Source organism: Cibotium barometz, chromosome 23 (assembly GCF_041138505.1).
Source record: "Cibotium barometz isolate CiBa-2024 chromosome 23, ASM4113850v1, whole genome shotgun sequence".
In the NCBI taxonomy this organism is placed as follows: Eukaryota; Viridiplantae; Streptophyta; class Polypodiopsida; order Cyatheales; family Cibotiaceae; genus Cibotium; species Cibotium barometz.
In genome coordinates this window covers 2,373,049-2,390,825 of record NC_141068.1, presented here as the reverse complement: position 1 = coordinate 2,390,825, position 17,777 = coordinate 2,373,049, and the positions used below count along the sequence as shown (strand labels likewise).

Here is a 17,777-nt window from a genome sequence, read left to right as displayed (position 1 = left end):
TATAGTGGTGGACGTTGTGTCATTGGGGGGAAGCATACACCTTTGATTCCTGTTGTTTGGGTACCAGTCATTAGAACAAATTGGTTATTTTCAATATGTAAAAGCAAAAAATATGAAAGAAGCATCTAGAAAATGGTCAAAAATAGAGATATATTTATGAAAGTCAAGAAGATGAACATTGGGAACTATAAAATGATGTACTTACTTCATGTAATTTAAGCTTGATTATTGGAGTTAATTAGTTGCTTGAATTTTCTAATGTTTAATCAACTATCATTAGTACTGATCATCTTGCTTAAATCATGGGAGTTGTGATCATTTGCTATGAATGAACCTCCCTGACTATTGATTTCCAACACCCACGTTACCACATGCCACCCCAGGAGGGTCTCTAGAAAAACTGTATTACATTAAACAAGTGCCTAAGGGATGGTTATATTTACTAAATTTACTGAAAGCCTTCATATTTTATTTATTAACTTCCAATGTATTTGTTCAAAGTAAAATTTAAAGAACGCAGCTCAGAGAACATACATCCTTCACAAAACTCGCCACCATAGTTGGCCTCACACAAGCACACAAGATCCGATATGCATTTTCCATTTGGGTAAGAGCAATTTCTTGGACACAAGTAACTGGAGCTTTGTGGAGATGCAGTGGAGATAGTGAGATTGACAAGAGAGGTTTCTTCCACACATGCATCATTGTTGTAGATCCCAATGATGAATAGTCCTGTTCCAACAAAAAAGTAGTGGTGGTAATTCTGCCTATTCAGGTAGCCTAGCTTGTCTGCATACTTGTCAATATCGAATTCTGATGGCAATGCTTCCTGTTTGAGGCCTATATCTCCAGGCTTTAAAAAGAGCATGACATCACCACGTGAACGAGACATCTCCACCAATATCCGGGATTCGGTGCTAGAAACCTGCATGTCATTCCATTGCACAATTCACTCAAGTCACTATGTGTCGGAATCAGAATCTTGCATTGCAGGTAGGATTAAAGAATGCAGAGGAAGCAAACCCCTGCCTTCAACCTAAACAAATGGAGTTTCATTTCCAAAACTTGCTCACAAGGCATGCATGGTACTACAAAGTGCAAATACATAAACACATATAATAGCATCATTAAACCTCTTATCATGTACCTCTATTCCAAAACAGCATATTTAACAATCAACTCACAAGCTTCATCCCTGCTCCATTTGAGGCCCAATGGTCTGTTGCCACCGGGGTGCCGTCTATCTCGTTCATCTGATCCTCCGACCCATCCCTGCTATGTAATGGAAGAAAGGGGTGGTCTGCTTTCCGACCCACTCACCTGGGTCCCACTAAATACACATCAATGGTCGGCTTTCCCAAAGCCAAAGCCACCAAGAACTGTCGTGGGCAACCTTGGCCGGATGTGGGTTGATGTGCCACTGATGAGCATGAAAACCAAGAAGCCTCACCCTCTGAAGTGAGCCACCGTTGACATCCTCTGCAGGGAAAAGGGTTAGCCAGCCTTGAGGACCCACTGAGAAGATAAGCATTGGTCCCCCATCTGAGCTAAGAACTGCTAGGGGGAAATCATGGCGAGTGAACGCTCTGAGCCACAAAGGGCGGGGTAGGATCCTGCAGGAAGGTGTGCATGTCAGAGGGAATGGCTCAATCAATGTCGAGGGTAATCTCGTCTCTGCCCTTGATCCCCACGAGGCATCTGTCATGTGTCTCTCGGGGGAGCCTCCTAGTGCTAGTGCTGGGGGGGCCCCAAGCAACATGAGATTGAGCACCTAGGACAGTGGCCACTGGGCAACTTAAAAGAGGGGGTTCCATATCAAGGGTTGGTGGAGTCTATCCTCATCTATAGTCAGGATCAACTAAGAGGGCAGGATTGAGGTGGTCCCAAGCTCTAATCAAACTAGCTGCAAAAGGGTTCTTGAAAGAAGAACTGAGACTGCCGGAACGGGCCTCCGTGAAGAATCATTGCACAGTAGGGGTCCAAGGGCCGCTGGAGAGAGGGAGTGCCGGCCGAAATCTGTCAAGAAGAAAGGCCTTCCAATGCTCCCACATGGTTGAAGGCCTCTCACAATCAGCTTGCCCAACAGGGCTCTGCAGTAAAGGAGCTTCTTCCGAATGCTGAAAAGAAGGGGGGGCAAGCTGCTGGATCTAGCGAGATTTCAATCCCTACCTCGCATCCCAATTTTTTTATCGGGGTGCCACTGGGTATCCACTGGAAAGACTCAACTGGGCACCAAGCCGAGGTGGGTGTGGATCCAACTCAAAAGACCGCACGACTTGTGCCAATTGATCGGGGCGCTTGAAGCAAGGCAAAAGTCCTCAATGGGTGACTGCATATCTCTGAAGATTCCCTTCCTTTTCGGAAAGGTAAGCTGTTGTGTCATCTGCACACTTGTTAGGTATTAGGGTTTAATCACAAGGTTAAACAAGAGTCATTAAGAGTTATTAAGAGAGGTCACAAGATAAAATGAAAGATTAGGCACACTCGTAATATTATAATGATGGTCCTTTTATAGGAGAGACCCCAAAATACAAGGTTTATACATATGCTGCCACCACAAATGCCACCTATGTCCCTAAGAGGTGTCACCTACATACATCATTGCTTTCATAAGACCCTCATCCTCTTAAGAGTTTGACAACACACAAAAGAACCCACACACTAACAGATGTTCACACACTAGAACAGCTTTACTTAAACCTAGGATACTAAGTTATTAGATGCTAGTTTACACAACCACCTAGCACCTATTTATTCCCGCATTCATCACTTTTAATATTTAACAACACTCCAAGTCAAGAAGCTCCTCCCAGGACCTAGTGGGGAGTCAAAAGCCCTAAAGACTGCGCATGCTATTAGATGCTAGTTTACACAACCACCTAGCACCTATTTATTCCCACATTCATCACTATTAATATTTAACAACACTCCAAGTCAAGAAAGGACCTAGTGGGAAGACAAAAGCCCTGAGTCCCATGCATAAAAGCCAACAGATGTTAGCCCAATGTATACACATAATGACAAAGCACGGGTAGACCAGTTGGGTGGCTAAATGGTGATAGTATAGTACGCACAATATTGTACTCCACGTTCTGTACGTGGTACAAAAAAATATATAAGCTATTTTTCATTTTTTCATTTTTTAGCTTGGGAAACAAATTGTTCCTTGTGTTCTAGAAACCCATATGTTGCATCTATTGTCAATTCCTATACAAGGTAGTTGAGGACCATTCATCTCATTCTGAGACCAGGGGTGGAGCCTTCGTAAGAGTCTTACTTCCCTTCGACGCCTTTAAGAGTAGACCATAGAGAGTCCATGGCTAGAGTCCGAGATGGTGACATCACGCACAGAGATCCGATCGATTGAGGAGAGAAGGGTGGATTTAATCCCATGCTTGCGCCTCTTTCTGCACCCCCAGATGAGTTCGTTAAGGATGCGCTCTCGCCCCTTTCCTCTTCCTCTTCATATCTGAGGCGATGAGCACCTCCATGTCCACGCAGTCTTGATGCCGCTCATGTAATATTGTGGATTTAGCTTTTTGTTGGGACTTGTGCCTATGTGGAAATGCTTGGAGGATTAGTGTTCCATTGGGTCTGGTACCTCGTGTACTTGCCTGGAACATGTCTTTTTTGGTATAGTCTCATAAACGGGGATTGTCTATACCAATGTTGCATTCCATAGCATCTTTATGTGCTTGCTTGCAAATTGAATTTGCATGTTGTTTTCATGCTTGCTTAACCAATGTGTAGTTCCGGATAAGGGAATGCCCGCCCGTAAACCATGCATGTGAAACTATTTGCTCACATGGCTATGTGGCATGATACAAGTGGTAAGTATTGGTCGAAACCTGGCCTTTAGAACTAGCATTAATTTATAAGTGACAGGTGGTGAGTATTGGTCAAAACCTGGCCTTAGAAACTAGCATTAATTTATAAGTGAGTGTGTACACACTTTATTAAGTTTTGGGCAACCAAAACTCACTTATAAATTATGACCAGCCTTGTGTTCGCGGACCCCAACTAGCTTTCCCTCTTTGCCTGACACCCACGGTGGACATATCATCTCTCTCTTCTTCCTCTCTCTAGAAGTTGGAGCCTCCTTTCATGAGGCTTTATGGCTGTATTTTCTGTGCTTTCTCCTTCCCTACTCCATATCCAAGCTTATAAGAGTATTTCCCAAGATTCCAAGAGTGAATCCAAGCCACATTCACTCTCCTACACACTCCCAATGGCTAAAATTCAGCAAAACAGTCCTTCTCTTTCCGGCCTTTTGGTTGAAAACCCTAATTTCAGCCTTTCTCTTTCTCAAGCTGAACCATAGGGGAAGCTTTCCTTCGGTTCCCTGCATCCACTTAAAGACTTTTGTCGCGAAGGATCACAACGAATTGAAGATTTCAACACTCCAGACGCTTCACGAAGACTTCTGCTGACATCAACTCTACTTGCAATCGGTAAGCTTAAATGCTCAATTATGGAAGCAAGTTATCACATGCGAGAGCTCTGGGAGTCTTCTTTCATCCCTAAACACCATCTTGGAACAACCTCATGCAAAACGCAACAAAGAGATGGAGAGAAGAGAGAGAGATAGCTAAGTTCCAATATATTCATATAGTACAAAAAGGTTCTTGACTCAGAGTCCTACATCTAATGATTCTACTCCCTAGAGGTGTGAATGACCCAACACTTAACTTGGCATAGCCTTTTATAGGCTCTTTTGGTGCAAGAGACCTGGCTGACATGTTGTCGGCCAGTAGCATACTGATGCAAAACGCACGCAAGAGATGGAGAGAAGAGATAGAGATAGAGATAAAGATAGCTAGAGTTTCAGTATATTCATATAGTACAAAAAGGTGTACATCAAGGAAAGCCATAAGGTGCCCCTCATCAAAAGGTTCTTAACTCATAGAGTCCTACATCTAATGATTCTACTCCCTAGAGGAGTGAATGATCCAACACTTAACTTGGCATAGCCTTTTATAGGCTCTTTTGGTGCAAGAGACCTGGCCGACATACTATCGGCCAGCAGCATACACTACCCGACCTGAATATTGTGTCGGCCAACTCAGTAGCTGCACAACCGACAGACTCAATCGACAGACTCATGTTCAACTCCGGGGTTCTCCGCACGCCACTAGGCCTGTCTCATAGAGTCCTACATCTAATGATTCTACTCCCAAAAGAAGTGAATGATCCAACACTTAACTTGTCATAGCCTTTTATAGGCTAAATTGGTGCAAGAGACCTGGCCGACATACTATCGGCCAACAGCATACACTACCCGACCTGAATATTGTGTCAACCAACTCAATAGCTGCACAAACAACAGGCTCCTATTCAACTCCAGGGTTCTCCGCACACCACTAAGCTTGGTTAATGCCCAAAACCCACGTCTTTTCCTACTGCCTATCACAAAAAAGTTCCTGATATGAGCATGCACATGTCTTGCACAAACTTGATGATGGGATTCCAATTTTTGTTCTTGGATGATTGTGCTCATCCCTTTCTCTCTTCTTGGACTCCCAAACCTGTCATTCTTTCCTTCTTGGCAACCTTTTCACTGAAAACCTTGCCCGGTCTCCAAATCCACTCCAAATCTAACCAAGATCAATACATCTGTTCCATCTTGTCCCCTAGTCCTTCATGCCTTGTCAATGAACACTTTCGCTAGTCTTCTTTTTCTAAGTAATGAGTCTGGCACTCTCACTCCACCCCTTAGAGGATCATCCTCCCTTGGAACTGTTGCTTGAAACCCTTTTCTAGTATGCCCCAAGTGGCATCCGACTCACAAGGCTGCTAATCCCCTTGGGTCTTGTGGAACACCACCAACCAACCTCTTGGGATTTCTTCCATGTCTTGTGTTACTCTCCTTGGTATGTGTGTCACGACCCTGTGTTTTTCTCTGGACAGTGTACAGGTGTGCACGGGGATATGGTGGACAGTGTGAATGGCATCAATTTGGAGTTAAAAAAGGAAACCCATGTGTGGACAACCCCAAGTGTGAAGGGGACAAAAGATTTTAAAAGCCTTTAAAAACTTGATAATACCCTTTATGAATGTAAACATGGCCCACATGCTGTTCTTGGGGCCACGTGTGCTTTTTCTAAAGAGGGATTGGCGGGCAGAAAGAAGCTCTCATTTGATGAAAAGGTGCTTTTTCGCTTGGGAGGGCTGCTTGGCTGGGTACACAGGAGGGCACACTGTTCTCTCTCTCTCTCTCCCACGTTTCTGTGAAGGGCAGGGCAGCAAACAGAGGCATACAGGCTGCTCGACTGGTTCTCTCCATAAGCACATAGTCAGGCTGCAGAATCAGCAAGGTTTTTCTATTCGCAAGTGGCAGGCTGCAGGGTCGTTTTGTGCGCAGGCACATACAGGGCTGCAGGAGGCGGAAAGATCTGGTGCAGGCTGCAAGGTCCTTTCGTGCGCAGTACACACACAAGAGCTTTTGCTTGTGGGAAGACTGATGCGCTTCAATCTTGGGGAAAAAGTCGGGCAGCTGCAGAGGGGCTCTCTCTCTCTCTCCTTGGAAGGCTAGCAGTTTGGGCTGCAGGAAACGCAGGGCTGTCCATGCCTTTGGGAAGGAGGTCCGGCTGCAGCACGTGTACTTTCCTCTCTTGGCTATTGGTGAGCTGCAGACGGTTGTAGGAGGGGAGGCGAAGGTCTGCACCTTCTCTCTCTTGTGGAAGGCTGTGCAGGACTGCAGGTCTCTCTCTCTCTCTCTCTTCGCGGACAGCTGCAGCCAGGAAGAGGCGTTATTCTCTCTTTTTGAGGACTGTCAGGGCTGAACTGTGTTTTCTCTCTTTTGGAAGGGGGGTGGCCAGACTACAGGCAGTGCACAGAGATGAACAGGCTTCTCTCTCTCTCTCTCTTGTTTGGAAGAGGGGCGGGCAGAACTGCAGGAGGACCAGAGGATAGTTTTGAGACGGTTTATGGGCTGTTTTTGGTTGGCACCAAATTCAGCTTTGTGCTTGGGTTTCCGGCTGCAAGTACAGGTCACTTGAATGTGTTTCTTGGCATGGGACTGATGCAAGCTCGCATGGCCGCATGCTCATGCAGCAGATTGTTTTCTTCCTGCTGGAAAGGAACAGAGGAACCTACAGTTATGGGCATCTCTATGTTTCCAAATGTTTCATGAGGGAACAGGTAACTAGATGTATGCCGTTGTTGGCACTATTTATGAATGGTGCTGTGAATGGTTTTGTATGGAAACAAGACAAAGGTTTCAAAGGGAAACAGGCCTAAGGGTAACATGTCATAGGTTTCTCGAGGAAACATGTTTATGGTTCTCCAAGAGATAGGTCACATGCAGGCAGAAGGTACAAGAATGGACACATGTTTGGTACAGCCTTGCTATTGATTGGATAGGGGAAAGGGAATCCATGACAGAGATGGATAGTACCCTTGGAAGGTAGAGAGGGTTGGTACAAGTGTGTCCACTGTATGGTATGCTGTGCTGTGATGCGAGTTCTCTTTTGGGTGGCAGTTTGGGAGTCTCTGTTGTGATGCAATAGCACTGGATGTATCACGGTGTGATGCTATTCATAGGGTGAGAGGCTACGGATGGTTGTGGCTGTTGGGGTTAAAGCCCTAAATGACCCATGTATATTTGCATATACTTTGTACAAGGCTTTTATTAAAGTTTAAAAGCCTTGGCCATGTTCACATTGAACATGGCCAAATACTTTAAAAAGGTCACTTATTAATAAAGGAAGGCCCAAGAAGAGAAAACGTGGGCATTCCCCAATTTCAACGAGTTCACTCTCTCTCTCCCTCTCTGTGGCTCATCGTTTCTGCTTCTCCTTGCCTATTGCCTTCACTTCAAGCCTCAAGCCTGTAGCTCTTGCACCTGTGCATCACCTGCCACCTTCCTTGCTCCCTTTCAACTGGTATCAGAGCCTCTAGGGTTTCCCAAATTTCTGAGCAGGTGGCTGGACAGCAAGTAAAAAGGGTTTCTATCGCGACAAAATTGCTTTCCATCGCGAAGCCCCTTGTTTCCCGGGTCCCTACGGGTGCCGGCATTGACAAAACAGCCCAAAACAGGCCGTTTTTAGGTCAAAAATAGGTCAAAAACAGGTTATTACAGCGAAGTGCAGGTTTTATCTTGATGTATTAAGTTGTGGGAACACTTGTACATGGTCCCTACTACCCTACATCGGCCAAATTTGCTGAAAAACAGGTCAAAAACAGGGTTTTTACAGCAAATTACAGATTTGCGCAGGTTTATGCAAATGTACATGTGATGTATTTCGATTGGGGAATGTATTAATTGATGTAATTTGCCAGCATTAAGCAAGTTTTGGATGCGAAATGCCTATTTCGAGTCAATTTGCTGCACATTTATGCTAAAAATTGGGGCTTTTGCCTACATATGCTCCCAAAGGCTGTGCTTCTGCATTATGTACGCTTTGTGAGGTAGAAAACAACAATTTTTGTTGTTTTTGGGCAAAAATCAGCTTGCTGAATTTTCTGCGCAGAAAATTCAGAATTGATTATTCTTGCCTAAACTTGCATATTTTGGCTCGATTTGCTCTTGTGACCCTTTGGAGTTGCTCTGCACATTGCGGTGAGGCTACAGTTCGGTTTTGGTGCAGTTTGCCCAAAAAATTTCAGCACTTAAGCCCTCTCGTTTGTGCAACTATGGCATCGACTTCCTCTGACGTCAAGAATCTCTTTGAGATCAAGCGGTTTGAGGGAACAGGTTTTGATCTTTGGAAGGATAGGATTCAAGGAATCCTCTTTCTTAAAGATTGTGACAGGGCACTTGAAGCAGAGAAGCCAGAAGATATGTCAGATGCAGCATGGCTTACATTGAACAAGAAAGCCATTACCTACATTAAAATGGCCGTCTCTGACGAGATCTTGGTAGACCTCAAGGGTCTTGTCAATGCGTTTGAGTTGTGGGAGAAATTGAAGGCAACGTATGAGAATACGACCCCAGTTAATCAGGTGCATTTGATGCAGAAACTTGTTGGCATGCAGTTAGATGAGTCCAAGAGCGCTGCAGAGCACTTGTCGTTGTTTACAGGTACTTTATCTCAGTTACAGGACTCAGGTTTTCCCCCTTTTGAAGATAAGCTCAAGGCTATCTTCTTGCTGATGACTCTACCTGATTCTTGGGAGACTTTGGTGGTCTCATTGTCAAACAATCCCAATTTGACCTTTGATGGTGTTAGGGGTTCTATATTGGACGAAGAAATCAGGAGGAAAGCAAGTGGAGAGGGTGGCAGTTCAGCCAACATGGTTAGAGGCAGGACAGAAAAGAAGACTGATTATGCACAAAGGAGTAAGAGTAAGAGTAGAGAAAGGGGAAATGCCAGCAAAGGCAAGAGTGATGTGACATGCTATCAATGTGGCAGGAAAGGTCACAAGAAACCTGACTGCAGGTACTATAAGGCAGAGTTGGAAAGGAAGAAGAGTGGTGGAGACAAAAAGAAAGAGAAGAAGGAGATCAAGACAGATGCACAGGACACCCCAAAGAACAAGGAGAAGGCCAATGTGGCCTCTAGTGTTGTTATTGAGGAGCTGTCAGATGTAGAAGACATCTTACGTGCCACTTTGTCAGCCGATGATGCTCATGAGCTTGATGCCTCTCTCAATGTTCATACACAGGATATGCAGATCACCAAGAGTGATCTAATTGATGCTTTATTGACTGTTAATGATGCATTATCCCAGACTTGGATAGTCGATTCCGGTGCTTCATTTCATGTGACTCCTATCAAGGAGTGTTTTTCTACTTTTGTTGCAGGCAGCCATGGCCATGTATACCTGGGAAACAATCATGCATGTTCCATTGAGGGTATTGGCACTGTGCATCTTTCCACAGATGGCACAAATGAGCTTGTCTTACATGATGTTAGATATGTGCCAGGAATCAAGAAGAGTCTGCTTTCTGTTGGACAGATGGATATGCATGGTTACAGCATTTTGTTTGAGAGAGGATCATGGAAAATGACTAAAGGCTCAAGGCTGATTGTGAAAGGTACAAAGAAAGGGACACTTTACTGCTTGCATGGAAAGGCCTTGTCGGGCAAATTTATTGCTTTGGCTGAAATTAACTCACATATGGAGTTGTGGCATAAGAGGCTTGGCCATATGAGCCACAAAGGCCTTACTAAGCTTTGTAATTTGAATAAGCTTGATGCTAAAGGCACAAAGCTTGACTTTTGTAATGAATGTCAATATGGCAAGCAAGTGAAAAGTTCTTATTACTCCGGTGTCTCTCGCAAATCTAATGTGCTTGATCTTGTACATTCTGATGTTTGTAGCATGCCTACCAAATCTATGGGGGGTGCACACTACTTTGTTTCCTTTGTTGATGATCATTCTAGAAAAATTTGGGTTCATTTGCTCAGATCTAAGGATGAAGCCTTTGCTGCGTTTAAGAAGTTTCATGCATTTGTGACCACCCAAACAGGTAGAAAGCTGAAATGCTTGCGTACGGATAATGGGGGTGAGTTCACAAGTGGTGAATTTAATAAATTTTGTGAAAATTTGGGCATTAAGAGGGAGCTTACTGTTCCATACAACCCCTCTTCTAATGGTGTGGCTGAAAGATATAATAGGACTCTATGTGAGAGGGTGAGATGCATGCTGTCCACAGCTAATCTCCCTCATGGATTTTGGGGAGAAGCTCTAAAAACTGCAGTGCATATATGTAATCGATCCCCTCACATGTCTTTCAAAGGTGACATCCCTGAGGAGGTTTGGTCTGGCAAACCTGCTTCATATGATCACTTACGCGTCTTTGGTTGCGAAGCGTTTGTGCATATAAGACCTGAGTTGAGGAGTAAGTTGGATGCAAAGTCCATTAAAGGCCTCTTCATGGGATATGGTGAAGAAGGTGAAATGGGCTACAGGATTTGGTTACCTCAACTCAAAAAGGTTGTGCGCAGCCGGGATGTTGTTTTTAATGAGGCAAAGCTGCTTAAAAACAATTGTGCCTCTAAGGATGACCATAAAAAGGTCAAATTTCAGCATGTACAGCCACCTATTAGGCCTGATTTTGACCCTCAGGATGCACCACATATGACTGAAAATGTTGATGAACCAGTGGTGTTTGAGCCAGATGATGTTGGACAGCAAAATGAGGCTCCTGAAGGGCATTTGCAGCCACATAACAATGCTGAAAACGGGGCTGAAAATGATGTACAGCAGCCCCTTGTTGATGATTTGATTGTGCCACCTGATGTAGACCCATTGCCAGAGAATGTGGATCATTGGGTAAGGCGGTCGACTCGTCCAAGGCGGAATGTGAGTAGATATGATCCCTCTTTGCATTATATTATGCTGACAGATGAGGGGGAGCCTCTTACTTATAAAGAGGCAAAGACATGTGAGCACAGTAAGAAGTGGGAGCTTGCTATGCAGGAAGAGATCAAAGCTTTGCATTCGAATGATACTTGGGACTTGGTGGAATTGCCCAAGGGAAGGAAAGCCATTCCTAACAAATGGGTGTATAAAATCAAGACAGTTGATGCAAAACCCAAGTATAAAGCAAGGCTGGTTGCAAAGGGATATGCCCAAACGAAGGGCATAGACTTTCAGGAAGTGTTCTCTCCTGTAGTGAAGATGACCACTTTGCGTGTATTGTTTGCCATAGCGGCTGCCCTTGATTTGGAATTAGACCAAATGGATGTGCATACAGCTTTCTTGCATGGCGATGTTGATGAGGAACTTTACATGAAGCAGCCCGAGGGCTTTGTTATTCCTGGAAAGGAACATTTGGTATGTAGGCTTAAAAGAAGCTTGTATGGGCTGAAACAAGCCTCTAGACAATGGTACAAAAAGTTTGATGCTTTCATGCTCAAACATGGGTACAAAAGGAGCCATGCAGATCACTGTTTGTACACAATTTGATGAGGATGGCAGCCCTATCATTCTTGTGCTCTATGTAGATGATATGTTGATTGCTGGGAAGAAAAGAAGCACTGTTGATGCTCTTAAACAGCAGCTGAAATCTGTGTTTTCCATGAAAGACCTTGGGGCAGCTGAACATGTTCTTGGAGTAAGGATTAGAAGGCAAAGGGACCAGCGCATATTGTATTTGTCTCAAGAAAAATACATTGAAAAGGTGCTGGACAGGTTTAACATGGCTAATGCAAAGCCTCTTGGTGTGCCATTACAGCCATATGTTAAGTTCTCCAAGGATGATTGCCCCAAATCTGATCAGGCAACCAATGATATGCAAGGTGTTCCTTATGCATCAGCTTGTGGTTCACTTATGTATGCTATGGTTGCTACTAGGCCTGACATAGCCCATGCAGTGGGAGTTGTGAGCCGATTTATGGCTAATCCAGGCAAATTGCATTGGGATGCAGTAAAGTCCATTATGAGGTATTTAAAAGGGACTAAAAACAAATGCCTTTGTTATGGTAAGGGTCCTTTGGAATTGAAGGGATTTTGTGACTCTGACATGGCTGGTGATGTGGATACACGCAAATCCACAAGTGGTTATGTATATACTCTTGCAGGAGGTGCTGTCTCATGGTGCTCTAGACTACAAAAGATAGTTGCACTGTCTACTACAGAGGCTGAATATATTTCAGCCACTGAGGCTTCCAAAGAAGCCATATGGTTGGCACGTTTATGCAGTGAGTTTGGTTTGCCTGACAAGCACCTTTGCTTGGTTGTGATAGCCAGAGTGCCATATGTCTGGCAAAGAATGCCATGTTCCATGCGCGCACAAAGCATATTGACGTGCGGTATCACTTCATTAGGGAAGTGCTTGAGGATGGCCTTATCACAGTTGTTAAGGTTCATACGTCACAAAATCCTGCAGATGCTCTCACTAAGTGCTTACCCAAAGCACAACATCAGCTATGCATACAGATGGTGGGAGTGACTTAGCTTAAAGGCGCCATTTATGCCTTTAAGTGGGAGGTTGTTGGGGTTAAAGCCCTAAATGACCCATGTATATTTGCATATACTTTGTACAAGGCTTTTATTAAAGTTTAAAAGCCTTGGCCATGTTCACATTGAACATGGCCAAATACTTTAAAAAGGTCACTTATTAATAAAGGAAGGCCCAAGAAGAGAAAACGTGGGCATTCCCCAATTTCAACGAGTTCACTCTCTCTCTCCCTCTCTGTGGCTCATCGTTTCTGCTTCTCCTTGCCTATTGCCTTCACTTCAAGCCTCAAGCCTGTAGCTCTTGCACCTGTGCATCACCTGCCACCTTCCTTGCTCCCTTTCATGTGGCAACCCTGATCATGGGAGAAAGCTTCTGTATGCAGACTCAATGTGTGAGAGTCTTTTGATGTGAACAATGGTTGGACTTGTTTGTGAATGCCGAGTGGATATGAAGCCATGATGCAGGGTCTTTGCAGGCTTCCCGAATTCTACTGTGATGACGGCTGAGTTTCCAACCTTATTGTAATCAAAGCTCTCTTATAATAAATTAAAGAAATACCAAAAGGGACGCCAATGCGTATTGGGGCCAATCAGTGTCCATGTACTGTTTGCAGGAGCACTCTAGCTCCCCTTGTTTGTTTTCCTTGTCTTGGTCCTCAAAGGTGTTAAAGTGTTTTGTGTGCGAGTGTTTGTTTCGCACCACCCTTTGGTTTTGTTTGAAGACCCGAGGCCAGTTTACACTATGCACCTTCATCTGGGACATCATCAGTGTTTAGCATTGTTGAACCTAATACTAAAACAATGTTGCCTCGTCACCACACCACCAAAAGACCAAGACACGCGCGATGGTTTCATCCATCCGCGATGCAATAACAGTGGGTGGGACATTGACAACAACAATATCTCAAAACCAACCTAAAGCTCTGATACCAATGTCACATGCGGAAGCTCTGGGAGTCTTCTTTCAGTCCTAAACACCATCCTGGAACAACCTGATGCAAAACGCAAGCAAGAGATGGAAAGAAGAGAGAGAGAGAGAGAGAGAGAGAGAGAGAGAGAGAGAGCGGAGTTTCAATATATTCATATAGATAATAGTACAAAAAGGTGTACATCATGGCAAGCCATAAGCTGCCTCTCATCAAAAGGTTCTTGACTCATAGAGTCCTACATCTAATGATTCTACTCCCTAGAGAAGTGAATGACCCAACACTTAACTTGGCATAGCCTTTCATAGGCTCTTTTGGTACACGAAAACTAGGCCGACCTACTTTTGGCCAGTAGCATACTCTACCTAACCTGAATATTGTGTCGGCCAGCTCTGTAGCTACACAGTTGACAGGCTCATGTTCCACTCCGGGGTTCTCCTGCACACCATTGAGCCTAGCTCATGCCCAAAACTTGTGTCTTTTCCTAATGTCTATCAGAGATTAGCTCCTAGAATGAGCATGCACATGTCTTGCACATGACACAAGTCGCAAGAGGGATTGAGCAAGACTCCATGTTCACATACCCTCTGTAGAGTTCTCTTGTCCTACATCTCTCTACCATGTGTGGGTGTAACAATAGAGGACACATGCTCCCTCCAAATCCCGTTAGATCATGGGAAGAGTTCAAGCAGAAGTTTTATGGCCAGTTCTTACCTCCCAATGCATTAAATGAGAAAACAATGAAGTGGGATTGGATGAAGTAAAATGAGGGGGATACGGTAAATGCATATGTGCACAAGTTTTGGAAAGTGCTTTTGGAGGTGTTTACATTTATGCATGTTCCAAGGGTGGAAAGGAAGAGAAGGTTTCAACCAAGAGTACAACCCATGTACAAAGCGGGACTGTAAATGTATCTTGGTCATATGAAACCAATAGGGACCCAGAGCAATAAATAGACACTTCAATCGCCAAGCACAGATATGAAAACATAGCAAAAATAACCATAAACAATGCTAAAGTGAACACAACACTGAGCCGGGGCCCGGAACGGCTGACCCCCTCCTAGGAGCTGCTTTATTCCGATGAATAAAAGGGTTACAACCAAACCAAGATGCGGATGCAATACTGCACCGGATTTTCCACAAGCTTCCTCAGCAAACATGCACAAGAATCAAAGCACAAACTGCTCCAAGAACCAATACCAATCAACAGCCCGGTGCGTGTCAAACCCAACGTCAAACTCTACGTCAAAACAGCCCTGAAAAAGGCTCCCAAACAGTCCCAAAAAAAACTCTCAAAAACAGTCCCTGATACCTCAAACACAGCTCCTAATCCAATGGCCAGAAGGGAGTGGTGAAGGGAGAAGACGAATGGCCCCGAAGAAGGTGGCTGTCCATGTTGTACCGCGCTGCTGTACTTGCCATACAGCACTGATGTACCTGTTGTACGGCCTGTACCAACGCAAGAGAGAGAAGATAAGTAGTGCAAGAGAGAGAAGGTGAGTTGGCTCGCTTGTTGTCCACAGTACGACCAACGCAAGAGGAGGAAGGAGCTACCTGCAATTGTGCCTGTTGTACGACCAAATCATAGGAGAGGATCTACCGTTGTAGAGCCAGTCCCTCAAGAGGGAGAAACATAGTAGGTCAGCCTGTAGATAGAGAAAGCGCCTGCAATATGCTGAAGAGGGATGCGCTTCCTGATAAAACAGCCCAAACCTGCTTTAATAGAGTCGACTAGCTCTATTTTTTAAGTGCTTTTCCACTTTTTGGCTACAAGTGGCTAAACCAGCCAAAATATCCACTTTATGCTTTCCTTGGCTTGTACTCCAAGTTTTGGCCCAAAAATATCAACTCTATGCTTTTCCTTGGCTTGTACTCAAAGTTTTGGCCCAAAAATATCAACTTTATGCGTTTCTTGGCTTGATGCCCATAAACAATGCTAGAGTGAATACAACACTGAGCTGGAACGGCTGGCCCCCCGTAGGAACTGCTTTATTCCGATGAATAAAAAGGTAAAAAGGTTACAACCAAACCAAGATGCGGGTGCAATATTGCAACAAATTTTCCACAAGCTTCCTCAGCAAACACTTGCACAAGAATCAAAGCACAAACTGCTCCAAGAACCAATACGAATCAACGGCCCAGTGTGGTGTCAAACCCAACACCGAACTCTGTGTCAAAACAGCCCTAAAAAAGACTCAAACCGTCCCAAAAAAAGCTCTCAAAAACAGTCTCTGATACCTCAAACACAGCCCCTGAACCAATGGCCAAAAGGGAGTGGTGAAGAGAGAAGAGGAGATGGCCTGAGAGAAGAGGAGATGGCCTACTATACAACTTGAGCAAAAAGGAGAGAAGAACCCGCCCGACCACTCTACCATTGTACAGCCTGCCACAGTACTTCGGCAAGTCCACGATCCACAAAGATTTCCCAATAGCTGCGCAAAGATAGTTCAAAAACAGCCCTCAAAACTGTCCTCAAAATCTGGCCCAAATCTGCCCTCAAGGCTGGCCGGTTAAGCTTCACACGTGTGGACTGTAGTGTCCCTGTACGACTGTACAGACAGGCCCTGTCGGCGGCTGAATCTCTGTACGACCAGTGTAGAGGGAGAGAACAGAGAGTATGCTGTGCCACTTGCAGCACCTTCTGTTCAGTCTGTGCAAAGAGGAAGCTTTCGGTATCACTGTAGTGGAGAGAGAACAAAGGAAAACCAGATGCTGCCAGGCTGTACAACCAGAGAAAACAGATCCAATAGCCACTACCTGCAGCACACGGCCAGCGAAGAAGAGAGAACAAGCTACGATTTGTACGACCGCTTCTTTTGGCAGCGGCAGCTGTATGGCACTGCTGTACGGACAGCTTCAGAGAGAGGGTGAGTTGGTCGCATGCCCCAAGAGAGAACCAACTCCCCTTGTAATGAATTCGACTCTCCAAATTTGCAGTGCTTTTCCCCTTTTGACTAAAATAGCTGGGCTTTGCCCATAATAGCAACTTTTGTGCTTTTTTGAGCCATAAACTCTATAAATGACCAAACTTGCCATTTTTGGGCACCTGGCTTTTATTGACTTTTTGGGCCATGCCCAAATAATAATAATATGTCCAACACATCATTAATGATATGTGAACACACTGACTTATAAATGTTATAAGTCACTTTGATAAATAAAATTCCATACTGCTCATGATGTATGGCCATCTTTCAGGCCAAAACATGCCAATAAAATGTTCTAGCTTTCTTCTGTGGAAAATCCCCATTCACACCTTGGTTCCAAACAAGGCGTGACAAATTGTTTAAGACTGGTGAGAGGACCAAATTGGTGACATCACACCTTACAACAACTAATAATACCCACCACTGCCACCGAGCAATTGGAACTCAAGTTAAGGAATCCAACAAGGCTAAACCCTCATTCCAAGGCAAAGAGAGGACTATTCAAAACCTGCAAAATAGTGGACAGCCACCTAAAAAGGACCAAAACCAAGAAAAAAATGGTCCAAAGATTGAAAATAAGTCTAACAAGAAGCGTTCCTTCAAAGTGAAAGACCATGGTCTCACTGTTGAGCAGAAAGAGCAGTATATGAGTAAGGGGAAATGCTTTACTTATGGCAACACTTAGCATATTGCAAAAGCATGCCCAAAGAAGAAGAAGCGTGATAATGTGAGTGCACGGTGTGCATATAGTTCCCGATGAGTTGGTGTCAGGGTTTTTTGTACTTAATATGCTACAAAAAGGTGACATGAAAGTCTCGACATAACATAGGTCCTTGGTTAGTCCCTTAGGGGTGACCTCAGGCTCCTACAAGACTTCTACTGATTTCTATGCTTGTGAAATGATGAGGATGGTGCTGATATTGATGTTGATGATGATGATACTGATACTGATGTCCTAATTGTTGTCTAATTGATGTCCTAATCAAGGATTATGTTGTTCATGCTGGAGATTAGCCTTGGCACGGGCGTGCACGTGACAAGAGCAATCCATGCAACGTGTCGAATGAATCTAC

General features: G+C 44.4%; 1 protein-coding gene across 9 annotated transcripts in view; it reads right to left on the bottom strand.

The window, feature by feature from the left end:
• Nucleotides 1–17,777, bottom strand: part of LOC147625546 (uncharacterized) — a 28,956-nt gene that overhangs the window by 3,488 nt on the left and 7,691 nt on the right. For all 9 annotated transcript variants that reach the window (XM_086817046.1, XM_086817048.1, XM_086817050.1 and 6 more), the window contains one exon: nt 535–925. In XM_086817046.1, coding sequence (XP_086673172.1) covers nt 535–925 — 391 coding nt within the window. The remainder of the gene's footprint in view (nt 1–534; nt 926–17,777) is intronic.